Genomic DNA, 27,777 nt, shown 5'->3' on the forward strand with positions numbered 1-27,777 from the left:
CCGTTTCGGGTATGTATCGGCCACGTTTTGTATTGTATCGGCCACGTTTTGTATTGTATCGGTCGATACAAGGCCGGTATGGACCTGTATTGATTCGATACGGACGAAAAAATACAAAACCATATCGGCCGATACGTTACGAAATTCAAAACCTTGCCTGGAGCATGTTTGCCCTCAAAATGAGAGGATTGAGAGCATCATTTGTGTCATAGTTGTTCAATGTAAAAAATTGTAGATTTCAATATTGAAACCTGTGAACTCGTTAGAATTAGAAACCGTTTGGTTGGGATGCAAAATTTGTCAGTGTAATTGTAAAAATAAACCAGTTTGTATTGATGAACCAGTCAAGAGATTTTTAAATGTCCATGAACTATTGTGGTTTTTGCACTAAAACAAATATAGCCTAAATTGCGTTGAAAATTGAAATAAAGTGCAAATTATTGTGATTTTTGGCTTTTTGCCAATGGCCATTATGTCTATATACTTGAGTCCAAATGCAGTACAAAAAACTACACAACAAATATTTATATACTTTGAGTAACTAAATTTTCATTGCTTTACGTTTCACAAGGTATTCACAATGGTAAAAAACAAACAAAAATCACTTTACAATGCAGAAACTGCACCATAAAACCTATTCGAATCGGAGCTAAGAGTAATCAATAAGCGGGACCGGTCATAGACGTCTACAAGATTTGCTTATTAAATAGAAAAAGAAGTTATTAAGGCTATGTTTGATTGTAAAGGTTTCCCTACCTTTCCCTTTCTTTTCCTACTTTTTCCTTCAAACCAAACTAGCCTAAGGTTTAAACCACACAGATAGAGATAGTCACTTAATCAGTCAAGGCTTTTGGAGCTTTATCCCTTGCGTTATGATTTATGACTGAAATAACAATCTCTCTAAAAATGAGAGGAAAAAAAGAATAAGATCAGAAAAATAAATTAATGGAATTGTAACATCGCTGCGCCAATTGCTAGAATTGGAAGAGTAGTAACAAGCCAACAATATGAATATCTAAAAAAATCACCTTGAATCTCAAAAAGGCTACAACAATATCAAGTGTTTCTATAGAGCAGAGTGCTACAAACTTCAATGAACTCCCTTCTCTCTAAACCACAAAAACAAATGCATGTCCCTAGAGAATCAGATTTCCTCCTTGCTTGCAAGTATGAAAGGGGTGCAACGATCACAAACAGCAGCACAAGATTAGTTTTGTTTTGTCCGATGAAACACCTATTCTACTCTTGTAGGGAAGAATTACAACAAAATTAGGGTGGGTAGGGGAAAAGAAATGGCACTCCTGGAGGCTTCTAATGTTCTGGAAAACAAACTCTCCATGGTACTCGTTTTCTATCTTCACAAAACCAAAAAAAAAAAAAATACAATACACCATCATCTTCATCAATAGCAGTAATCTTCACGATGGTAATGGGGAGAAGTGCAGTGGAATTGTCAACCAAGCCACTGTTGCAGAAAGGTTATTTAGTTGGTTCAGCAGCCACATAAAAACATTTACATAACTCTTAGTCTCCGGATACATATTTCTTCTCAGCATAGTATCTCTTTTCACTCTCTACCTTTTTGGCATTGCGTTTCTGCATGACAAGCTAATCATTAAGACAAAAGTACACAAGAAAATAACAGTTATGGTGTAATGATTGTCTTCTTTGGATTTCTTAACAGTGAGGTGAAATTCTTCTACAAGAAACATGAGTGTGAATATAGGATTTGCAATGAAAGTTATACGGAAACAAAGAGAAAATAAGGGAAAGAGCAGAAGAACAAGAAAAAGAACAGCTTGAAAATGCCTCCAATTGGGCTAGCCTAACTTGATAACAATTCACAGCTTTCTCAATTTCCAATTTTTGGTTTAATTTATTTTTACTATTCAATATCCAATTGCAATCTCAATTCGATCTGTATCTGACATAAACTGATGGATAAAACGAATCAAATTTGGATCTACCTATATCTGATCCAATTCGATCTGTTTGCAGCCCTAAATTCATGATTTGATTAAACATTCTTTATCATCAAGGATTCAATTGAATTTTCAAGGGATTGTCCATTTCTTGATGCAGTGGTAAAATCTCAAGCTAACAAGCACAAGAATGCCTATTCGAGTCTTGGAGTAGCCACTTTGTGCTAAAAACTGCTGGAGGTTAGGTCCATATCCAGTCTACTCCCAAGACCCTGGATGGCTGGAGAAAACTTGGGGCCAACAGCCGGGCTGTTGGGGACATTTTTGGGAGGTTAGGTCCATATCCAGTCTACTCCCAAGACCCTGGATGGCTGGAGAAAACTTGGGGCCAACAGCCGGGCTGTTGGGGACATTTTTGGGCATGACACATCAACCCTTTCAGTCCCTTGCTTGTCTTTTTGGCCAAAAGAATATTGAGTGCAGTTACTCTTTTACCTAGGGGTGAGCACTATTCGGTTAAAACCAAAAAACTGAACCAAAAATTTTGGTTTCGGTTTGTTCGATTCGTTTTTTTGTTTTTGGTTAAATCAGTTCGGTTAATTCAGTTTTTGACTAATTCGGTTTTCGGTTTTTAGAATTAGAAATTCAGTTAACCGAATTAACCAAACTTTCTATTATTATACGTAATATATAATATGTAAGATATATTATATAATATGTAACATATAATATATAATATATTATATATTTATATATAATATAATAAAAGTTGATTTCATAATATATGTTATAATATATATAATAAAGTATATATTATTAAAATTCAGTTTTAACCAAAATAACCGAAAACCAAACTAAAAATTTTGGTTTTTTTATAATTCGGTTTCGGTTTGGTTTTAATTTTTTAACTCGGTTTTTAAAATTTTGGTTTATTTGGTTCAGTTTTTAACCGAATAAACCGAATGCTCACCCCTACTTTTACCCAACACCTACAGAAATGTGTCATGCCCAGGAACATTCTCAACAGTCTTGGCTGTAGGGGGGGCCAACAGCCAAGGTTTTTTTATAATTCGGTTTCGGTTTGGTTTTAATTTTTTAACTCGGTTTTTAAAATTTTGGTTTATTTGGTTCAGTTTTTAACCGAATAAACCGAATGCTCACCCCTACTTTTACCCAACACCTACAGAAATGTGTCATGCCCAGGAACATTCTCAACAGTCTTGGCTGTAGGGGGCCAACAGCCAAGGTTTTTCCAGATAGCTGGAACCAGCATTGGGTAAAGCATTTTTTTAATAATAAGAATGATGCACTATTGTAAGTAAGATCATGATCTTGGTCAATACCTTGTAAACTTCATGATTAGCAATTATCCTTTTGGCAACAGAAGAAGTAGTAATATCTTTAGGGCTTTCAATCATACGAAAAATTCCCATGCTCTTGGGAGCTGCATATGGATCAGCATCATCCTATATACAAAATCAACATCACTGCTAAATTTATAAACTGGAGAAAAGAAATTGGTCCACACTAAACAAACTAAAGTATTTACTTACATTTAAAAAGTTGGTGCTTTCAGCAACTGTCCCATGCACAACCAAGGAGATATTGAATGTAATTATCTGCTCAAGCCCAGAAAATTAACATCAGCACCAACCTCACTTTAGAATGATTAATGATAAATCATGTTCTTAGCACATGTATAAGAAGCTACCAAGGGAGCATGTCAACAGAAAAGGGTTTTAGAGGAAAAGGTCTATCCTATAGGATATATCAATAAAAGAAAAAGAGCCTCGCTTTTTACAGAACTTGAGGCTTAAGTTAGTTATGATGAGAGGAATTGATTTGGGCAAATGAAAAAGGTTAAATGATGGGTGGCTTCAGTTTTCTCGAGAGCCACAAATCCAAGACATATAATGGTATAGAAATCTACATACCATGTCCTTTGTAACTTCCCAAGGGGAGCCTATGATAACTTCATCAACATATCGGCATGCCAGCACACTAAGACTACGTTCATGAAGGTCCATGATTGGATACTGAGTTCCTCTATGCTCACTGCAGTGGAAAACAATACTAAGAATTCTTCTTTCTTCCACAAGTTATGAAATATAACCTCCATACAGCAGCATCCAGACCAAACCAAAGATTGCTGACTGGTATTGGAAATAATTTGGAAATAATATTTCCTTCTGATCCATGAAGAATGGCAGACACCAAATATGATAATGAACAAAAAACCAACCTGACAGTTTCGTCGCTGTGAATACCAACAAGGAGAAAATCTCCAAACTGCCTAGCACTCTTTAATATCTGAACATGACAAGAAAGAGCAGCTCAGCCCATAAAAAGAATCAAATAATAGATGGGGGAAATTATGACAGTATCTAATGAATCATTATGGTTAAAGTAAAGAAAAGTCATGAATGTTACACACTGATACTAGGACACTTAAACCAATCTCTGTATCCACAATAACTTATGCAGGTTTTTCCTTTGACAATGTTACTTCCATGTATTCAGTAAAATTTGGGACAGGATGTCTATATCCATATTTCCAAAAAATCAGTACAGGACCGTGTAAAACTCTTAAATTCGTATTTGAGCCTATAACATCAGATGTATTCACTAGAATATTATTAGCATGTGCCTATCTTCCATATAGAGGGGTTCCTCTGTATAACCACTAAAATAATAGATTTAACACTCTACCCAATAAAAAAAAAACACTGAAAATTTGAGCAGGAAAGAAGGAAAAACTATCTCACAAATATATGACATCCTTGACAAATAGACATGATTGGGGGAGAAGACAAAAACCCAAATATAAATGGATGGATCAGTATGTCGTCTCTTGACTGCCCAACACTCTTCTCCACACAACATAGATGGCCTTACAATTGTTTTATAGAATTTTCCTTTTAATCTAAGTGGTGTTCACCTATCACATAAAAGTCTAGACGCACCCCCCTCCATTTTGCCCATCCCACTCTAATTCTTCGGGTGACATCCTCCTCAATCTTTCCCTTGTTATAAATTATTGAACTAAGGTACCAAAAATGGTCACGATGAGTTATCTCTTTGTCCCCAATCCAAAGTGTATCTTGATTTACACTCCTATTATTACTAAATTTACATGTCATATGCTCTGTTTTAGTGCTACTAATTTTAAAACATCTTGTTTCTAAAGATGGGTGATTCATGTGGGGCTGAAGTCTAGCATTTATTTAGGGCTCAATTGTGCATCAGCCTTTGACTTCAACAAGCCGGTTGAAAGAATATTTGGGCATACAATTAGGTTAATAAGAATAGCTAGACCACATCTTGCTTTGAGGTCTTTACTGATTTTCTATGGTAAAACGAATAAGGAAATTTTTATCAAAAGCATGATCAAAGAAAATTTATTGATGACTTCAAATATCAGAAAGGGTCCTGATGCAGGAGCTGAAGAGTCAAAATTGGAATTTTATGAAACTTTATGTATTATGATTCATTGGAACAAAACAAGAACCGCAAGCATTCTTTGATTGGGTTGCTGAGCTAGAAGAATATTTTGATTGGCATGACATATTTGACAAACAAAGGATTAGATTTGCACGCATGAAGTTGACGGGCCATGCTAAAGTATGGTGGAGAACTCTTGAGCAACAACTAGAAAATAGAGGTGATGATCCAATTAATACATGGGCAGAGATGAAAGGTGTTTACAAGAAAAGTACATCTCACTAGACTTCCATGATGATCTATATATGGAGTTGACTAATTTCGAGCAAAAGAAGAAGCAGTAGGTTACAACAAAGAACTTGAAGTCCAAGGGAAGAAGGTACAAAGTTGAAAAGAAAGTATGATTCCTTGCAAGTTGATGCCTATCCTAGAGCTGAAGTTGAGGATGAAGCTAAAGAAGAAGAATTTCAAGCTATAGAAGTTCTAGATATTAAAAATCAAGAGGTCAAGAAAAAAATAGAAATTACTAGAGTTTCCAACACCCATGATCAGCTTGAGGTTAATAATCAAGAAGAAATAGAAGCAGAACAAGTTAAAGAAATTCAAGTGCAAGATACAAATGTGCTGATTGTAGTAGATCCCAATAAGAAAGAAAGTGACTTGACCTTTCAAGTTCAACTAGAACTAATTCAAGAATTACAACCTAACATAGCACAAATTCCACCAACATCAACAATGGAAGGAGTCCTTCAGTTTGTTGAAGAACTAAGGATAGCATAACACATAGAGATGGTGATTCTAGACGTTGAAGGAAAAGTACCAAATGTTGCAGTTAAGGGTTTGGATACGTGAGGGGAAGATTCATCACAATGGTTGGTTGATAAATTAAGTGTTCAAGAAACTAATTGTTTGCTGGAAAACAGCAGCCGAAGAAGGAGAAGAAGAAGAAGAAGAAGAAGAGAAGAAGATTTGAGAATGGCGGCTTCTACACTTCAGCCGGCCCTACAATCTTATATAGATGTTTACAAAGTAATGTTACATGAATGGACTAGAATGCCCTTGATTAGTGATGGGACACCTAGACAAAAAAAAAAATAAAACAAGTTTAGGCCCAATAACTAAGAACTTAAGACACAAATATGACTAACATAAACACTAAACCAGCCAAACCAACACTCCCCCTCAAGCTAAGCATGGATGTCAGTCATGTTTAGTTTGCCAAGCCAGTCTAAGAATTTCATTGAAGCTAGTCCTTTTGTTAGCACATCTGCAATCTACATCTCAGAAGGAGTATAAGGAATGCAGAGTTCCCGTGAGACTACCCTTTCTCTAACGAAGTGTCGGTCAATCTCAATATGCTTCGTCCTATCATGTTGCACTGGGTTATTTGCAATGTTGATGGCAGCCTTGTTGTCACAGTACAGCCTGAGAGGACACTCGACCTTTATCCCGAGCTCACCAAGAAGGGTCCTAAGCCGCAATAGTTCAGCAACACCATGAGCCATAGCTCGATATTCAGCCTCTGCACTTGATCTAGCAACTACATTCTGCTTTTTACTTCGCCATGTAACCAAGTTCCCTCCAACGAACGTGCAATACCCAGAAGTAAACTTCCTATCTCCAACAGAACCAGCCCAATCAACATCAGTATACGCTTCAATTTCAATTTTATTGTGTTTTTTGAACAGAATTCCTTTTCCTAGGCAAGTCTTCAAGTACCTAAGAATCCTTTCCACTGCTCTCATATGAGGAATCTTTGGAGAGTGCATAGCTGACAACATGTAGACCTACCAGTTTTTGGTATCTCTCTTTATCAAGGTAGTCCTCTCCTACTGATTTCCTGTAGACCATGGTTCTGTTCTATTGGAGTATCTGCTGGTCTACTCCCCATCATACCTGTCTCCTCTAGAATATCAAGGACATACTTCCGTTGACATATATAGATGCCCTCTTGTGACCTAACAACTTCAATTCCAAGGAAGTATCTCAGATGGCCCAAGTCTTTGATCTCAAACTCAAAAGCCAAGAACTCCTTCAATCTTTTTATCTCTTCTAGATCATTCCCTATAATCACCATATCATCCACATAGACGATGAGTGTCGTAAGTCTGCTATCCTGTTTCCTTATGAACAAGGTATGATCTGCACCACTTTGAGTGTATCCCACTCTCTTCATGACCCCACAAAGCTTCTCAAACCAAGCCCGAGGAGACTGCTTAAGACCATATAATGCTTTCCTCAATTTATACACTTTTCCATCAAAGCCATAACCTGGTGGAGGATCCATGAATAACTCTTCATGTAGATCGCCATTTAGGAAAGCGTTCTTCACATCCAACTGATGTAGCTCCCATGAGAAGTTTGCAACTAATGACAATAGAACCCGGATTGTGTTGAGCTTTGCGACTGGAGCAAAGGTCTCTTTGTAGTCAATCCCTTCCTTTTGATTAAACCCCTTTGCCACAAGTCTGGCCTTGTATCTTTCAATGGACCCGTCCTCCCTATGCTTTACAGTGAACACCCACTTGCATCCCAAAGTGCTCTTCCATTCTGGTAGATCCACTAATTCCCAAGTCCTTGCTTTCATTAAGGCTTTCATTTCTTCGTTCATAGCCTCTCTCCATCTTGGATCAGACACTGCCTCTGAGTACCTAGTAGGGACATGCACGGAAGAGAGAGCAGACACAAAGGAATAATAACGAGGAGATAAACGTGAGTAAGAAACAAATTCAGCAATGGGGTGTCGGATAGTACAAGAACGGATAAACTTACGAAGAGCAATAGGGAGATCCAAATCAGAAGTGTGAGTGATAAGATCACCTGGAGTTGCTGAGATAGATTGATCCGAGTCCGATTGGTTGCTACCATGAGTTAGAGGGTCTTTTTTCCTTCTGTTGTAGGTGATTCTTATATCTTTTTGTTGCCTACTAGTGTCCTCAGTTACATCAGCAGCATAAAGAGTGGTAACAGGTTCAATGAGCCTCACTAGATTCACCTGGGATGCTACAACTAGGAGGATCAGGAGGAGAAGATGGAAGGCCTGAGGTAGAAAGAGAAACAAAAAAGGAGGGGGAAGAAGAATCCTCTTCCATCCCACTAGTCTCCCCCTAAAGAGGATTATGGGAAGAATGAAAATAGGATTGAGACTAAAAAAATACCACATCTTTTGTGACGTATTTCTTCTTGGTAATGGGATCATAACACTTGTAACCCTTCTGTGTAGGAGAGTACCCTAGAAAGATTCCTTTCGTAGCCCTAGGATCCAACTTGGTCTTCTTTGGATCCTTTACATGAATAAAACATACACAACCAAAGACTCTACGTGGAAGAGGAAAGTCTGGAAGATTAGGACAAAGGACAGAGAAAGGAATTTTCATACCCAACAACTTGGATGGCATCCGATTTATCAGATATGATGCGGTAAGGACTGCTTGAGACCATTAGTGCTTGGAAACCTTGTGCTGAAATAGTAAAGCTCGAGCAGTCTCCAATAAGTGTTTATTTTTGCGCTCAACATCCCCATTCTATTGAGGGGTACTAGCACAAGATGACTGGTGTAGCATGCTTGCATGCTCCATGACCAGGTTCAAGGATCTTTCAAAATATTCAGCAACATTGTCTGAACGGAATTGCTTTATCTTCTTGTCAAATTGAGTTTCAATCATTGTCTAAACAAAATGCCATGGTTATCCGTGGCACTTCATCACATCCTTTTAACAAGTAGATCCATGTGCATCGTGAATAGTGATCAATAAAACTGATAAAGTAATGAAAGCCATCTACAGAAACAAGAGATGAAGGGCCCCAAACATCAGAATGGACCAAATCAAAAAGAGCTTGAATTTCATTACTATAAATTGGAAAAAGAGTTCTAAATTGTTTTGACAACTGACACACTTCACAAACTAAACTTTGACTTGAAATACCCTTGAGTAATTCAGGAAACAACCCTTGCAATGATGAAAAAGGTAAATGACCTAGCCTTGCATGCCACAAGTGTAACCTAGCTATTGACTCCTCATTATTTTGACTACTGGCAGCAGATGATTGTAAGGCCGAACTGATGTCTGCATCAAAATAGTAGAGACCTCCACACTCATGACCACTCCCAATCGTTCTCTTCGTCAGTCTGTCCTGAAAGACACGATGAGTAGGAAAGAAAGTTATGCTACAATTTAAATTCTTTGTAAGCTTCGAAACAGATAAGAGATTGGAAGATTGGGAACATGTAGAACAGATTTAAGAGAGAGGTCCTTGCTTAAGTCAACTCCCCCCTTCCCAGAGATGGTGGAGAGAGAACTGTCAGCAACTCTCATCTTATCTTGGCCAGACATCAAATGATAAGAAGAAAATAAAGCGGGCATGTGTGTCATGTGGTCAGTTGCACCGGAATCAATAATTCAAGAAGTAGACTCTATAGAACTAGTTGCACTATAAGCAGAGACAATACCTGATCTGGCAAGAGAGGTGGAAGTAAGGGAATTAGTCCTTAGACGGGTTAAGGCCCGGCTAAGGACCTCTACCTCATCAACAGTGAAATCCAAGAACCCGGATGTGTGGAATTAGCAGTCTGTCCCATGGGAGGAGGTGTAACTATAGATGTGTCCTTCGAGCTATCACCACTGTGACTAGTAACAAGGTTCCCACTTGCTGTTTGATTCCTCTAGGGCTTCTTGTATTTCCTTAACGCAGCTGGTTTCAGATGAGGATAAAGAACCCAACAAGCCTCTTTTACATGCCTTTCACCTCCACAATGAGTGCACTTAAGATGCCTCTTGTCTGAATGCTTGCTCCCTTTTTGGTTTGAAGAAATCAGGACGTTGAATGTTCAACAGGCTGCATTTGAGTGTCAACTTGCATCTCTTTCCTCCTAACCTCTTCATTCCTATTAGATAGTAGACATGGTGTAAATCTGACATTTCATCCCTTCCCAAAATTTGAGACCTTATGCTCTCATACATTGGGTCTAAACCTGCCAAGAACTTAAAGGCTCTACCCTCTTCAGTTTGTTTATCATGCCTCTCCTTGTCTCTTACATTCTCCTAACCAAGAATAAGATGATGATCAAGTTCTTCCCATAGTCCTTCTAGGGTTGCAAAATACGTTGCAACTGTCATATCTCCTTGTCTCAATGCAGCAATGTCTTGGTTTAGCCTATAAATTCTTGCATTGTTCTTTCTCTGTCCATAAGTTTTAGACACTTTCTCCCAGCAGTGGGAAAGTGTTGAACAGTCCTGGCCACTCTTGGAGTCATCGAAGCAAGCAGCCAGGACATAACAGTAGCATTTTCCTTACGCCATATTGCGTACTCCACACTGCCCACTTCAGGTTCCTTCTTCTGTCCATCTAAATAACCCGTAAGTTCCTAGGAAGTAATGAAGAGCATGGCTGAAACAGACCATTCTCTGAAGTTATATTCATCCAACAATACACTGGTGATCTGCAAGTTGTGCAGATTTGGGTTTTCCAGATTAGAAGACCTCCCACCAGTTCTATTATCCCTAGAAGACACTTCTCCCGATATTGAAGACATCTCCTTCCTCTTACAGTAATGACAATTGAAAACTCAGTACAAAGAACACGATTCCAGACTTACCGAAGCTGTTACAAGTTTGAGAACCCCTCGTAACAGGTCTGAAACCAAGAACAATCCACCTTTGTACTGTGCTGAACTCTTCTGGACTAGGTTGGGCTTTGACTTCTGCTATCGTAGACTGTGACCACCCTTACGATCTGTACTAGGACTGTCTAATTCAGTCCTTCCACCTAGATCTGTTCCACATAGATCTCTCTTAGCAGCCGAATGGCTACTACCTGCTGCAGGGTGTCTAGTAGAGCATCAACTTCTGTAACAAACTCCCCTTGGGCCCTACAACCAAGGGAAACCCTAGATACAGACCTTGCTATGTTCTACGGTCAGCCCTAGGGTTTCTTCACAGTGAACAAGATAGGAGAGAGAGAGAGAGAGAAAAAAAAAGAAGGAATAGAGAAGAGGAGAAAAGAGGCGGTTGTAACCAGTCAGACCGATTAGTGCTCTGATACCATGTTTGCTGGAAAACAACAGCCAAAGAAGAAGAAGAAGGAAAAGAAGAAGAAGAAGAAGAGAAGAAGATTTGAGAATGGTGGCTTCTACACTTCAGCCGGCCCTACAATCTTATATAGATGTTTACAAAGTAATGTTACATGAATGGACTAGAATGCCCCTAACTAGTGATGGGACACCTAGACAAAAAAAATAAAACAAGTTTAGGCCCAATAACTAAGAACTTAAGACACAAATATGACTAACATAAACACTAAACCAGCCGAACCAACACTAATGTTATTGATGATTTAACAAAGATGGTTATGGAAGGCAGTGTTTCAAAAGTACATTTCTTTCAAGATCCTTTTCTAGTTCTGTGTGTGGCCTCTACTCTACAGTCCAAGCATATAGCTGTGGGAAGTCCTACTCCTTTTGTAATTGGGGCATATCAACTTTTCATCCTCAAGTTCTTCAAAACTCAAGGACGAGTTCTTTTGAACCGGGGGAGAATGATGCAGGAGCTGAAGAGTCAAAAATGGACTTTTATGAAATTTTATGTTTTTCTATATTTTTGGATAGTAGGGGTATTTTTGTCATTTTGCAATTTTTGTGGGGTCCAATGATGGGGTTTAATTTTTCTAGTTATGGTTTGTTTATGTTTAAAATTTCAGTCATTGCATAAATAGGATTGGAGTTATTAAGTCTTCTTTGAATTGAAATAGGATATGACAACTTAGTTTAAGTCCTACTAGGATTATTGAGTCCAACAGTTTGACTCCTAGGACTATAAGACTATTATGAGTCTAAAAGTTTGACTCCTAGGATTATTACGAGTCTAGAGTCTATATAAATATATATATAGAGAGAGAGAGAGATGGACGTTTTACACAAAGGCAATGAAATATGAGTTTTTTTCAGCTTATGCTAACTAGGGCGAGTGATTCCCATGCCCTAGAGTGATTTTAAGCACCCTGTGAGTGATTCCAGGTATTTTCTCTCTTCTTTCTATCCCTATTTTCTCTCTTATTCCTTCAAGAAGCCATTACAGCCATCAATAGCCATAAAATTCTGATCAAAGAAGACCATTCAACATTCTCTAAGGACTAGAACTGAGCTGATCCTATATCAAAGTTGCTCCATCAATAAAGTCTTTCAACCATAGCATGGCTTCTCCAACTAGAAAGATAGTGGCTTTCTTCTCTTCCCTAACCTTCAATGAGCACTAACCACTGTTTCTGCAATCCTCAAGAAGAAATCTCTTTGCTTCAAAATCCATCTCTTGTCTCTATCCCATGGATGGCAGGAAACCTTGCTTCTTCTCCCTTCATCTCCATCTCTTTTACTCCACTAGCACCTTGGGGGTATTCTCACTTTAGGGCCTTGAACCTCTTGTTCTATTGGAATCCAAGATCTGACAACTTCACAATTGATCATCCTGCTAAAGGTGCATGGAGCATTGACTTTTTTTTATCAATATAACAAGAAACTTTATTAAAGATATGAAACTATGTGAAGCTTAGGTACAAAGGAGAGGTAAAAAGACTTAACACCCCACCAAAGAATACAAGGAAAAATAAAAAATTAACAGTCCTCTTCACCCAGTTGTAATGAACCACAATATCCCTACTCAGCCAGTTAAATTTATTCTTCTCATTGTTATAACTCCATAATCCGCTGCCTCCCCCCTTTAGCCACCTAATCACCACCTCCAAGTCACCTTCAAGAACCAAACATCTGATGTTCAACTCCCTTGCTCTTTGGATACCTTCCAGGGCTGCGAGGATCTCAGCCCTGAGAGTCTCCTTCCCCAATTGGGCTTGAGAACATAGCAATAATAGCCCCCACCTCATTCCTGAATATTCCCCCAATCCCAGAAGGCCCTGGGTTCCTTATACAGCTACCATCAAAATTCAATTTTATGAACCCAGAAGGAGGAGGGGACCACGAAGGACTACAGATCCTCTTACAGAGGGCAGAGGAGGCTATCTCCTTCCAATTTCTCACCACAGCAGCCACAGAATAATCTGAGAACAATTCCATAGTTTTCAACCAATGTGCCACCCTTAATAGGATTAGATCTAATAAGTTTCCAATGGTTCTTTCCTTTGAAAATATTCATGAGTTTCTTTCTTCCCATAGAGACCAACACATTGCAGCCCTAATGCTTCTCCACATAGTCTTCCCTCTCTTCTTCAGCCATCTGAAAAAAGAGGGAAAGAACAAGCTTTAGACACTCCTAGAGGGTATCCAAACACACCCAAAAAGGGAGAAGACCCACTCCCAAACTGATTTAAGAACCGAACAAGTGACCATAAGGTGGTAACCAGTTTACCCATCAGCTTTACAGAGAGTACATCTATTGGGAAGTAAACAAGAGTTGGGTCTCTTCTTCTGAAGTAGGTCATTTGTGTTAATTCTTTCCAGGAAAGTTTCCCAACAAAAACTACGAACCCGAGGAGGAATGGGCCTACTCCAAATTTCTTTAACCGGGAAAGACAACCCAATGGGATCAAAAGGCTGAGTTAAAGTCTCGAAAAATGAGGCACAAGAGAAAACACCTAAAGAGGAGGGAACCCAAAATCTGGTGTCCTCCTTAGAGGGATCCAAGAAGACATTTTCAATGATGGCTAATAAAGACAAAATGTGGTCCAAGTCTGTGTCCCTAATTGCCCTTCTCAGCCCTAGGTTCCACCCAAACCCTAAACGAGAGTCCGAGGGGGTTAAGGAAGAAATGGGTTCAGTTTTCAAATCAGAAAGAGCATACAAAGAGGGGAATTGGTCCATTAGAGGTGAGTCCCTGACCCAAAGTTGTTCCCAAAATTTTATTTTATTACCGGAGTTAAGACCATACCTAATACAAGGGGAGAATACTGGAAGCAATTCGTGTATGGCTAACCAAGGAGAAGTGGTTGTAGTCCTTGCCAAGATTCCAGGTTCCCAACCATTGTCTTCCAACCCATGTATGCTAGCCACAATCTTTGTCCACAACTTGTCTCTTTCCAACGAAAACCTCCATAACCATTTCCCCAACAATGCCATGTTCCTCTTCCTAAGATTCCCAATCCCAAGACCTCCTAGCTTTTTACCACCTCCCAACTCACACTATGGTCCCGCTTCTCTTCTCCAGGCTCCCACAAGAAATCCCTCATAAGCTTTTCCAAAGTGTTAGAGACCTTTGTAGGGATCTTAAACACTGATAGGAAGTACATAGGAAGATTAGCTAGGGTTGATCTAATCAAAGTGATTCTCCCCCCCAAGGAAAGATAATTTTTCCTCCAAGAGGCAAGCCTTTTCCCAAATCTCTCCACCACCGGGTTCCAAAAGCTTACCTTCTTAGGGTTATCCCCCGGGGGGAGGCCTAAGTAAGCCATCAGCCATTCCTAGGTTACACACCCTAACACATCTGCATACTCTCTAAGCTCCCTCTCCTCCAGATTCACACCCGCCAAACTACTTTTATCCAAATTCACCTTGAGATTGGATACCCGCTCAAAGAGTTGTATTGCCAACTTTAGGTTCCGGATCCACTCAATGTCCCCCACCTTCACAGAAAAGGATAGTGTCATCTGCGAACTGTAGATGAGTAAGAGGTATCTCCTCCCTTCCTACTCTCCATCATTTTATTAAATTCCTTGAATCCGCTCTCTGAATCAATCTCCCAAATACATCAGCAATCGGAGTGAATAGGAAAGGGGATAGTGGATCACCTTGTCTTATTCCTCTCGAGGCAAGGAAGAAATCCACCACAGTTCCATTCACCAAGATAGAGTAGTGGCAACTTCTAATATAACCCCAAATCCATTTACACCAGCTGTCTCCAAAGCCAAAACTTTTCAACACCTCCAACAAAAAGGACCAATCAACCAAGTCATAAGCCTTCTCCAAGTCCAATTTACACACCACTTTCCTCTTGGATTTCCTAAAGCTCTCCAGACTCTCATTTGCAATTAAGATTTGACCGGTAATTTGTCTTCCCATCACAAAATCACCTTGGTTAGGTGCAATTATAGAAGGAAGAACCTTCTTTAACCATAGAGACAACACTTTTGCGATTATTTTGTACAAACTGTTCACCAAATTAATAGGTCTGAAGTCCCTTGGTTGTGAAGCATCTTTCTTCTTAGGAACCAGAGCAATAAAAGTGAAGTTCAAGCCCGGGTTGATTATTCCCTTTCTGTGAAACTCCTCAAACACTGACCCAATATCTTCCTCCACAATACCCCAACAATCTTGATAAAAAGCCATTGTGAACCCGTCCGAACCTGGAGCTTTTGTTCTATCCTTTGAAAAGATTGCTTCCTTTATCTCCTCCAAATCAAATCTCCTTTCTAACCACTCTCTGCTTTCTGGACTTAAGAATCGGACAATCTAAACACTCCAACTAGATCCTTTCATTTAAAGGTCTTCTGAAAATAGATTTGAAATGGCCAACAAGGGTTTTTGCTATTTCTATCAAGTGGGAAATAACTGTTCCTTCTACTTCCAACTTTGAAATGAAATTCTTCCTTCTTCTACCGTTTGCCACTGAGTGAAAAAACCCAGTGTTTCTATCCCCCTCCTTCAACCATTTGCACCTAGATTTCTGCCTCCAACTTATTTCCTCCTTAATCAAAAGATCCTTCAATTGCTTCCTTAAACTTTATCTCCTTTCTCTGTCTTCTATCTTGCCAGCAAAGAGTCTCCTTAGTATCTCTGAATTTTTGTAAGGTGGCATCTCTTGATTTCTTCTTTGGGACTTGGGAAAACCCCATATTTGTTGTTTTGTTTGAATTTGTAGGCTCTGTATCTCTTTTACCCCTTGTATAATCCAATATGGACAATAAGCAAGACATGGAGTGAAGAAGATGTTAGATACAAAATATCTATCAAAAAAAAGATATTCGACACAAAACAAGTATCATTTGCTAGTTGCTACAAACCAATGCTTCAAATCATGTTCAAAATGTACTCTAGCTACAATCAAAATTACTAAACTTGTATTGAAAAATACAAGGATGATCATGGATCAAAAACAGAACCGGCACAACATCTTCAGTAAAGTATTTGGATTTATCTTAAAATAATCAAAAGGAATGTAGAAAAAAAGTCAAATGAACAATCAATCAATGCACACACACACATCCCACATGAAACAAAATTATGAAGTATGTAAAAGTGACTAAATTTGTTGCACCTCCACATGTCCCGCATGAAACAGATCGAATGCACCATCGATGTACACAACACGAGCATTTGGTCCTGGACCCTAAAATTATATCCAAGAAAAAAAAAGTGTCATTTCATCAAGAATCACACATGGTGAAATAATTAAGCAACAATATAAGTCATTGAAGCACTACCATAAAATAAAATGGTTTTAGTCCTATTGCAATCATAGAAATAGATTAGATTCTGCATCTTTAAGGTGGCTTCATAAGGGGATTTCCCTCATATTTAAATTTCAGATTCCCATGTCCCTCCTAAGATGGTCCTTACAGCTTGGACAGTAAGGCCAAGCAAATGTATGATTAAGGATAAGATTGCACATTAACCACAGAACTATGGGCACATTTTCTTGACATTTCTAGTTTGCTCAAAAGGTCTCCTTGGAAACCAGCAAACAATGGTACATTAGAAAACTTATTAAGAAAGGAAAGATCCTTGAGCCTTGAGAATATCATCCAACTTGCCTCTGTTTAGGTGGTACAAGGAGAGAAAAACTGTAGTTGAGAATACTCATAACACATGCAAAACCAAATTGTGTAAGGGACAAATAAATCAAATAACCAACTAAGCACTGGAACCAACATGCATCAATAAATACCGCACATTGTCATCACCCTACCTACAATTCCACTCAATTGGAGTATTAGCTGGATTAAATCCAAGATACCCTGTCTCTCTTAGACAAGGTCTAGGATTTTATAGTAAAGAAAATTTTCATTAAAAGAAAAAGGCACAAGAAAAGGTAATAAGTAGTCACCCGAAATAGGAACAGCCAAAATAAAACAAATTAAACACCCCTCAATCATATACCAAAATATAAATCTCATACAGCAAGGACTTGTAGCGCCCAACAACACACAAAACCAGCCTAATCCCCCCCCCCCATGGATTCCACACCACTATCACAAGATCATTTAGAATTCACTCCTCTTCTGCTGCATCATCAGGCTAAAAATACAGTTAGTTAGCAGCATCTCCATCCATCTTCTCCAAATATATAAAAGCTTTTGTCCATCAACAAAAAAGACTATACAAGATTTTCTTGCAAATTCATCACCAACTAAGATAAAAGGACCAAATGTTTGACTCAATTGAATTCCCCTATCAATTACCTTTTCCAAGTCAATCTTCTTCTATAGCTGTCCAACTTGGTCAACAATCACCTCTAAATCTTCCTTTTGCATCTCAGTAACTTCTTCAAAGTCTTTTCCCAGTTCTTCTACAACTATATTCTCAGAAGCAACCACAGAGAATTCTAAAATCACTCCTGTTCCAACTTTAATAAAGTAAGAAAAGGTGAAGAAAAGGATAGGAGAAAGAAAGAGAAGAAGATAGGAAGGGAAAGGGAAGGGAAAGAGAAGAAAAGAGGGAAGACGAGAAAGGAGAAATCTGTTCACCTCTCCTTACTGTCAACCCAGGTTGTAATAACATTCTACTAATGTTGAAATGACTACAATACTCTCAGGAAAATTACAGCAGATACAAGAGAGAAAGAATAACATGAAAAAGACAATATTGCTCCTGTTAACTACTTCTAACAATTCTGACACTCCCCCTCAAGCTGGAGCATATATCATAAAGTTCCAACTTGTTACAAATATAGTCCACCCTTGAGCGACCCACACTTTTAGTAAAAATATCAGCTACTTGGTCTTCAGATTTAACATAGGGAGTAACAACCTCTCCACTTGTCACTTTCTCTCTCACGAAATGGCAATCAACTTCAATGTGTTTAGTCCTTTCATGAAACACTAGATTAGATGCAATATGTGTTGCAGCTTGGTTGTCACAAAACAATTTAATGGATTGACAAATTGTGATATTCATCTCCCAAAGAAGATGCTTCAACCAGACTAGCTCACAGGTAGCACAGACCATTGCCATGTATTCATCTTAGTGCTACCCCTAGCAACTACATCCTGCTTCTTGCTCTTCCAAGTAATGAGATTTTCGCACAAGAAAGTACAATAACCTGTAGTAGACTTCCTGTCCATCGAAGACCCTGCCCAATCTGCATCTGAGTATCCTACCAGAGACACATCTCCCCCTTTTCTTATACAAAATCCCTCGACCAAGAGCACCCTTTAGATACTTCAGCACCCCTCATAACACCATCCCAATGAACAGTTGTTGGATTCTGCATGAATTGACTGAGGACCCTAACACTAAAGGATATGTCAGGCCTAGTGATGGTAAGATAGATCAACTTGCCTACTAGTCTCCAATACTTTGTAAGGTCTTCTAATGGCTCCCCCTGACAATCAGTCATCTTCACATTGGGATCCATGGGAGTTTCAACTAGTTGGGATCCTAACAACTCGGTTTCATCCAACATATCTAAAACATACTTTCGGATAGAAAGACTCCCCAATTCGATCGAGCTACCTCAAATCCAAGAAAGTACTTCAAGGTTCCTAGATCTTTAGTTTGAAAGTGTTGCTGTAGGAACTGTTTCAACTCATCAATTCCATGTGTATCATTGCCAGTGAGAACAATATCATCAACATACACTGCTAGAATGATCTTCCTAGATGACGAGTCTCTACTAAATAGAGAGTAATCAACACTACATTGTTTCAAGCCAAAATCTTGCACCACACTACTAAAACGACCAAACCATGCCTACGATGATTGCTTCAACCCATAGATAGCCTTCTTCAATTGACACCTTTCCTGACTCCCCTTGAGCAACATACCTAGGAGGTTGCTCCATATATACCTCTTCTTGAAGATCACCATGGAGAAAAACATTTTTTTTTACATCAAGCTGAAATAGGAGCTAACCAAAGTGGGCAACTAAAGAAATGAGCACTCGTACAGAACCTATTTTAGCCACAGAAGAGAAGGTTTCTGAATAGTCCACACCATAGGTCTAAATATACCCATTTGCAACAAGTCAAGCTTTGAACCGCTCAATATTGTCATCTTGACAGTGTTTAACTGTATATACCCATCGACAACCAACGGCCTACTTCCCAAGTGGTAAGGAAGTGAGATCCCATGTATTATTGGACTAAAGTGCATGAAATTCTTCATCCATCGCCTTCTTCCAGTTAGGAGATGAGAGGGCCTCCTGTAGAGAACACGGTAGAGAAACAAAGGATAGAAGGGAAATGAAACATTGATGTGAAGGAGACAATTGAGCAAAGGAGGCATACCGAGCAAAGGGGTGATCTGTGCAAGTACGCTTACCTTTACGAAGGGCAATAGGAAGATCAAGGTTTGAGGATGGTGGATTTGTCAATGGCAAAGACTTTGGTGGCATGTTAGAAGCTAGAGTTGGATCAACTACTGGCAACAATTTTGGTTGTCTATCATGTCTAGAGTACACTCTGTGAATAGATGGTCGAATAGGCTCCTCCAAAGTAGGCAAGGGAATAAAGACATCACCAGATTCAGAGGGAAGAGGAATAGAAGGAGAAGGTTCACGTCCAGAGAAATAGGGTAAACTCTCAAAGAAGGTAACATCTGGAGTAACAAAAGCTTTTTGTAAAACAGGATCATAGCAGTTATAACCTTTTTGAGTACGAGAGTAACCATGAAAAACTCATCTAATAGCTTTGGAGTCAAGTTTATCATGGCCTGGAGGCCCTGGACCCAATTTGTGAACAAAACACACACAACCAAACACACGAGAAGGAAGAGAGAAAGGCGAGGTGGAAGGAAACAAGATAGAGAAAGGTGATGCGCCATCTAGGACTGAACAAGGCATACAGTTTATGAGAAAACAAGAGGTGAGAACTGCATCACTCCAATAGATTTTAGGAACTGACATTTGAATCAACAAGGCCCGACCAGTTTCAATCACATGGCGATTTTTTCTCTCAGCCACACCATTTTGCTAAGGAGTGTGTGAACATGAGGATTGATGTACAATACCATGCGAGTTAAAATAAGACCGAAAATTATTATGAAAGTATTCCTTGGCATTATCTGAACGGAACACTTTAATGCATACACCAAACTGATTCCTTATCTCAACATGAAAAGATAGAAAAATAGAGAACAATTCTAAATGATCCTTCATTAAGTAAATCCATGTCATTCTTGAAAAGTCATCAATAAATGTTACAAAATATATGAATCCATTATAAGATGACACATGACTAGGACCCCAAACATCTGAGTGGACTAAAGTAAAAGGACTCAAGACTCTCTTATCATCTCTAGGAACAAAAGACACTCTATGATGTATACTCAACTAACATGACTCACAATCTAACTGAGTTACGAACTCCAAGGTTGGGACTTGCTTTTTCAAAACACATAGAGAAAGATGACCAAGAAGACAATGCCACTGATGTGGTGTAAGAGATGAATGAAGAGCCTTCTAAGGACCATGGTCATCCAAGTAGTACAGTCTTCCAACCTTACGATTGCCACCAATCGTCTTCCTCGTCTTGAGATCCTGAAGACGCAATACGAAGGATAAAATGTTACTGAACAATGACGGGTTTGAGTAAGCTTACTTACAAACAAGAGACTAAAGGAAAACTTAAGAACATATAAGAACATAAAAAACCGAGCGTAAACTAAGGTCAGTACCATTAGCTAAGGTAACGGTTTGAGAAGTAGAAGGTGGTGACAAGGATACAAACATATTTGAGGAGCCAATCATATGGTCTGAAGCTCCAGAATCAATTACCCAAGGTGAAGGTGAAGAACTAGAAGCAAGACAAGCAGTACCTGACTTCACAAGTGTAGCAATGGTAGAACTAGAAGAGGCAAACTGGCGAATCTTTTCATACTCCTCGCATGAGCTAGAAATTGTGTCTTTATCCTTACCAACTTTGGAAGGAGTATCTTCAGTCACACTAAGACTCCCAAAATCACCTTCCACCATTACTTGGTTAGCCCAAGAAGATGGAAGGCCATGAAGATCATAACAAAAGTTGACTGTGTGACCTTCTCGTCCACAATGTGAGAACTCACGGGCTGAATCACAGCCACTACCACTACAACCACCACCAAACTCTCTACCACCTTCCCGTACACCTCTAGGCCCACGGCCAAAACCCCTCACATTTCCTTCACCTCTACCACACATATGTCTACCAGGAAAACCTCCTCTGGAAACCACCATGGCTGATCTCTCTAAAGGTGGGAGATGATCACTATGTGGATTTGAGGCTCTCCTTATGCGAGAGAAGACCTCAGACAATGATGGAAGATCACTGCTCCCTAATATTTGAGCCTGCACTAGTTCAAATTCAGACCTCAACCCAGATAAAAATCTTACTACATCTTGTTGTTCTTGTTGTTCTTGTTGAGTCTTCAAATCAATGGATAGGGGTTGACAAACATTGAGCTCATTCCTTAAGCTTTTTAGAGAAGCATAGTATTCTTCAGCACTTTTGTCCCCTTGTTGAAGAGAAAAATAGTCTTGGTACAACTGGTAAATTCTTGTGGCATTGTCTTGTCCAGAGTACAATTGCTTGGCATGGTCCCAAATCTCCTAGGTCGTATCTAGAAACATAAGGTTTACACTAATGTGATTCTCCATACTATACCGAAGTGATGTCATAATTTGGGCATTCTCTTGTACCCATTCATTGTACTCTTCTGATTCACTTTTCAATGGACCCTCCTTGATGTACTTCAACTTGCCTCTTGCAAAGAGAGAGACCTCAACCAACTTGGCCCATGGGATATAATTAGTACCATTGAGTTTCACCGTAGTTAATTGAGAAGTCATGAAATCTGATTGCACAACTACTGTAGGTTTAGTGCTACCATTTGATGAAGCCATGAGTGAGAGTAGATCACTGATTTGTCACCTAGGCAAACTATCAAACAGCTGGTATGAAACTACTGTAACACACCTTTTTCTTTAGGAAAAACACCAAGAATCATCAGCCCTCTACCTTAGAAACACTTGGAAAAGATTGCATACTTACCACAAGAGGTGTCACTACAACACAAACCACCACAAGATCACCACACATTGAGGAGCACCTACCTCACAACTCGAAACATCACAAAGCTGCTCTCTTCGAACTATCGAATAGAGGGCTTTTAGAAAAACACCACCAACTCACACAACACTGCAACTTGAGGCATTAAAGCCTCTTTTCCAAGTGGGCGATCAGTCCTCTTAAGTCCTTTTCCTTTCCAACAAAGAATAGAGAATATTCTCTATTCCTAGGGCACAAAAAGTTAAGACGTGAACAGTGCCGCAAACAGTACAGTCGACCTTAAGGCTCTGATACCATATTCCAACTTTAATAAAGTAAGAAAAGGTGAAGAAAAGGATAGAAGAAGATAGGAAGAGAAAAGGGAAGGGAAAGAGAAGAAAAGGAGAAGAAAAGAAAGAAGACGAGAAAGAAGAAATTTGTTCACCTCTCCTTACTGTCAACCCAAGTTGTATTAAAATTCTACTAATACTGAAATGACTACAATACCCTTAGGAAAATTACAGCAGATATAAGAGAGAAAGAATAACATGAAAAAGACAATACTATCCCTATTAACTACTTCTAACAATTCTGACAACTCCAATAGACACACCATCCAAAATTCCAAATACTGTTGCACATGATCAAATATCAAGCTTTTGCCTACATTGGAGATCTAGAATTTACTTTGAGAAACTACATTACATGGATACTTACAAGGTATCAGACTCGGCAAGCTCAAATCAAGCTTAAATAATGGGATAATTGTTGAAAGAGAAGAAAAAAAAAGATTAAATGTACAGTTCAAATAACACTAAAAAAAGCAAAGATAGATTATACTAAATTGTCAAGTATTATAAATTTACCATCTATCTATAAATGTTACTCTAGTTTAATGTTCCTTTTTCACATATTACAGATATGATAGAGAAGAGTCCCCTCAAAAGCTCTAACTGATTCTAAATTTGGCTTTTATGGTAGTTATTGGTAATAAAAGAAATGTCCTCATTATGGCCATGAAGAAGGGTAATTGTTGATGATGATGATGAAGAAGCTATCAAGCTAGTCTGAAAGGAAGTTTGACTTGGGTCCATACCCATATTATGTACCCCATCAAACTGATGTCCTTCTAAAGGATTGAGTAACATAAACAACTCAAAGGTTGCTTTGAGAGGTCAGAATTTAAATTTCATGAGACAGCTCAAGAATATATCACCGCTTCACCAATCACCACTGAAATTTTTGAGATTACAAAAATTGTGTATTTCTACTTCCCACAATACTCCACAAGAAAAAGGCATGGACAGCATTAGCATCTAGTGCAAATGCATGTATAATGTGTATACAAAGAACTATAGACACAATCTAATGAATACATGAAACAAATTATTAGTGTTTCTACCATTGCACTTGAAGTTATACATAGATACCTTTCCATTTGAGAATTGCACAATCCTCCTAGACGTAGGTAGAAAATGAGATATTTGGGCTCCACCAGATTGCCTTTCTTCAGCTTTAGTGTTATTCATGTTATTGGCATGTTCAGACAGAGTATTGTCGAAACATTCATTACCAGCTTTTATATCCTTCGCAGAAGAAAGTATCCTCCCTAATACAAAACATTCAGAGACTTAATTGCAATAACAGGAATAGGATGGTGATGCAGGATGGACCTTCAGGTTTGGGGAAAAAAGAATAAAAATAACCTAGAATCAGAACTTAAGCTTCTCTACAAATCAGCACTTAAAAGAACTAATAGGAACCACTTCAACATTAGAAGTAGAAAACTCAAAACTTCCTTATTTGATGTCAAAAAAGAGAAGTATTTATATATTTATATATTTATATATTTATAAGCATAGAGGGGATGGTTGGTCACCCCTTTTCCTTTGTTTTCTATTCTAAAACTTATTAAGAAGCACTATGAACATAATAACTTGGAATTTGAAACATCCTAGTTGAGACTAGGACTTTTGACTTGAGGCAAATCCTAGTTGACTTAAGGGCCATTTGGTAACAGCTGAAGTAGCTGAACTGAATTATTGATTTGTATTTTAGTGGATAAAATAATTAAATATTAAATTGGATAAATTACAGACAGCCACCTTATACTTTGGGGGTAGTGAGTACTGAGTAGTGACACTTAGCCCCCTGAACTTTGTCTTGCAACAAAGACCCCCCCTGAACTCTTGGATTCCAGCACATTGCTCTCACCATTTGCATACTGTGAGTTAACTTCACCATTTTGCCCTTTTAACTTAGTTTTTCTAAAATCCAAACACTCACATGTTTCTCTCAACTTTGTTTCAACAAAGATCATCTTGAGAACAACTTGTGCTTTAGAATGGTTATTTTCATCATTTTGATATTTATTTGTTGCTGCCCTAGAATCTCAAATGGGCTATTTAGTAATTTTACTTTCACCATCAACCCCTTTAGTGGTAAGGGAGCTAACTGTGGAATCTAGAAGTTCGGGGGGAGGGGGGTTGTCACAAAACAGAGCTCAGGGGGACAAGTGTTACTACCTCCTAAGTACAGAGTGCTTATCTGTAATTTCACACTAATAAATTATTTGAGGGTATAGGTAGCAACCTATCTTCACTACAGCCATTAAGGAGCCCATAACAACACAAAGCAATAATTCTTTAAGTTCAGCTGCTACTAAATGGCTCCTTAGGACCATAAATAAGGCAAACACAACTTGCTTTATAACTATGACAATGACTTCTAAAGTAACTTTTAATCTAATTAGGAAAACAAACTCCTGACATAACTAGGAAAACCAAATCCTAATGCAATTAGGAAAACTACTACTTACTCAAAAAGATCTTCTAAAGAATTATAGAAATAGGCCTACTATTTACAAATTACATAAAAATTCAGAAAATCCCAGATTTGGCTCAGTAGATCCCGCATCAGTTAATTTGGGATGTATATAAACAGTAACATATAACACTTCCTAATAATTATAGACAGCAAAAGAGGCAAAAGTAGAAGAATTATTATAGTACCTACAATATCAGTGCTTGAGACACCTTCAGTACGCTTGATCTGCTTGTAACGGCCTGCTTTCTTTGCCAGAGCATAAGCATCAGTTCCATCTGGAAGCAGGCAAGGATCATCACCATGTATAATGTAGTCAATCTTATGTTCATTGAACAGTTTATCCATGAATTTCTCGGTAATTGCATAAGGAGCATTGGTAATGACTTCATCCACCCACTTCAATCCACTAACAAGTGTGAGCCTAGAAATAATATTAAATTAGATCAGAAATAGTAGTATAATCATCTCTCCTATTACAGTAATATCCAATTAATAAGGTCCTATAGTAGAAATTTACTTAGCCCAGCTTTTAGTGATCACCAGAGCTACACTCCTTAGCTGAAAAGGTAAAAATTTAGATGACAAACGACCACCATCCCTACCCATGGAATAGAGGTGGCACAAAATGCAGCGATGCAGGACTAACCAAAAAGAGAATGGGTAACCCAGCTACATAAACGAACCCCTCGCTTGTTAACTTATCATCTTTACCAAAAAAAAAAATCCACAAATTTTGAAGGAGCTGCATTTATTAAACCCAATCAGAAAATACTGGGTGACTATCCAAACAATCATTTTCTTTTCTCTGTATGGTTTTATGATGATTAAGGAGAATTGACATAATGTTTTCATGTTCGTTTGCTCTGCATCTGTTGGTAAATATAGTTCCAGTTCTTCCCTGAAAGAGGAAAGAGAAAGATATAAATTCTAAAAGTTCAACCTATGACCCCAAACCTCTAACTGGAACAAGATTTAGAGTTAATGACATTTTGAGACATGTTCTTACTGGAAATACAAATTATTTAAGGAAAAAAATATTTAGAAAGGCAAAATAAATTCACTGAACAGTAAGAACCTCAACCACCACCACCCCAAATAAAAAAGAAATTTAAATATCTATCAAAAAATTAAATATAAGTTTCTTTCAATTAAAAAGGAAAAAAAAAACTGGAATAAATGCATAAAAAGACAAACGTTTGGATACCTCTCTTCCATGGACAAAACAGGAGGACCCTTGTTGGCTATGATCTCCTCATCACTCACAACTCCTACCACCAATATGTCCCCCAAAGCCTTCGCCTGCCTCAACGCGTTGGCGTGACCATAGTGCATGAGATCGAAACAACCATCCATGTAAACTCTTATGGGTTTCTTCCTGTATTTCTTCTTATGGAAGACCTCCATATGTGGCCAAAGGTAAGGCAAAGAAGGAACGCCAATTTTACCAAAATAGCTCGATGATATCCCAAGAACAGCAGCCGTGAGCATTATCCCTCCGAAAAGATGCGAGTAGTAGCCGACCCCATCCCAGATCCAATTGTTGCTTTCAAAGTCCATTGATCCCATTCCCTCCCCTTCTCAGATTTTTTCAGCTCCCTTTGCCCTCACCAAGGAGGCCCAACTCTTGCAATCGATGACACTGCCGAAGGAAACAAAAATAAATAAATAGCATAAAAAAATTGATGAAGCACAGTACTAAGTTTATCCCGGTTAGATCATGAAAAATTGCTAATCGAAATTTAAGAAATGAATCACTCCATCAAGTCGATATGCTCGAGAAAACGGAGAAATCCGGCAGAAATAAGGGCATTGTATGCACCTGAAATATCACCGCCATCAAGAACATGCTCTAGAAAATTAGGTGTCATTTGGAAAAATTACGAAATTCGGGGAAAAACAATGCACAGTAGAAAAATCCCAACACCAAAAACCCATCTGAAATCCAGACCAACAACGCTGGCTTGTTGTTCTGGGATGGAGAGAGATGTAGAAACAACACCTTTTCCAGATACAATCTCTTTTTTTTTTTTTTTTTTTTTTACAAAACACAAGTCCCAAACTCCGAATCAAACGCAGCAAACCATTTGAATTTCGGAATAAAAATGTATACAAAACAGAAAATGAATACCTATCTCTTCAAGATGGAAAAGAAAACTTTGAAAACAATGAGCTGGACTTCTGATTCCATGATCTATCATTGAATTTGTCGCCCCTATAACCAGATTAACCGCAACGGAAAAAGGGTTTGTCAAATGAATCTCACCTCCTCGTGGGTGTGTCCCTCGGCTTCACACGCCCGCCTTGATTGCAAGGAGTCCCCTGGTGTGTGAGAGCTTTGAAAAATATAGAATTCCCTCTTTTATACTTTCTATTTCTGCATTTTTCTCCTTCCTTTTACTTGTGCTATACGAAAGTGATCTGGGCACACGCATTTTACACAGACAAGCATTTTACAAACAACTTT

General features: G+C 38.5%; 1 protein-coding gene across 2 annotated transcripts; it reads right to left on the bottom strand.

Moving 5' to 3' along the window:
• Window positions 1–1,008: 1,008 nt before the first annotated feature.
• LOC104601607 (ethanolamine-phosphate cytidylyltransferase-like) lies at window positions 1,009–27,777 on the bottom strand. 2 transcript variants are annotated; one of them, XM_010265004.3, is made up of 10 exons: window positions 27,577–27,777; window positions 26,518–26,952; window positions 25,499–25,734; window positions 23,918–24,096; window positions 16,562–16,633; window positions 4,165–4,232; window positions 3,857–3,977; window positions 3,476–3,541; window positions 3,266–3,388; window positions 1,009–1,596 (listed from the first exon to the last, which is right to left on the bottom strand). In XM_010265004.3, exons 2-10 carry the CDS (start codon window positions 26,877–26,879, stop codon window positions 1,525–1,527), a joined length of 1,299 nt encoding a protein of 432 aa, XP_010263306.1. In that variant the 5' UTR covers window positions 26,880–26,952; window positions 27,577–27,777; the 3' UTR covers window positions 1,009–1,524. The 2 variants fall into 2 exon arrangements, with proteins under 2 accessions (XP_010263306.1, XP_010263307.1); XM_010265005.3 differs by having other exon boundaries at window positions 27,442–27,647.

Source organism: Nelumbo nucifera, chromosome 8 (genome assembly GCF_055504915.1).
Source record: "Nelumbo nucifera cultivar China Antique chromosome 8, China Antique-T2T, whole genome shotgun sequence".
Classification (NCBI taxonomy): Eukaryota; Viridiplantae; Streptophyta; class Magnoliopsida; order Proteales; family Nelumbonaceae; genus Nelumbo; species Nelumbo nucifera.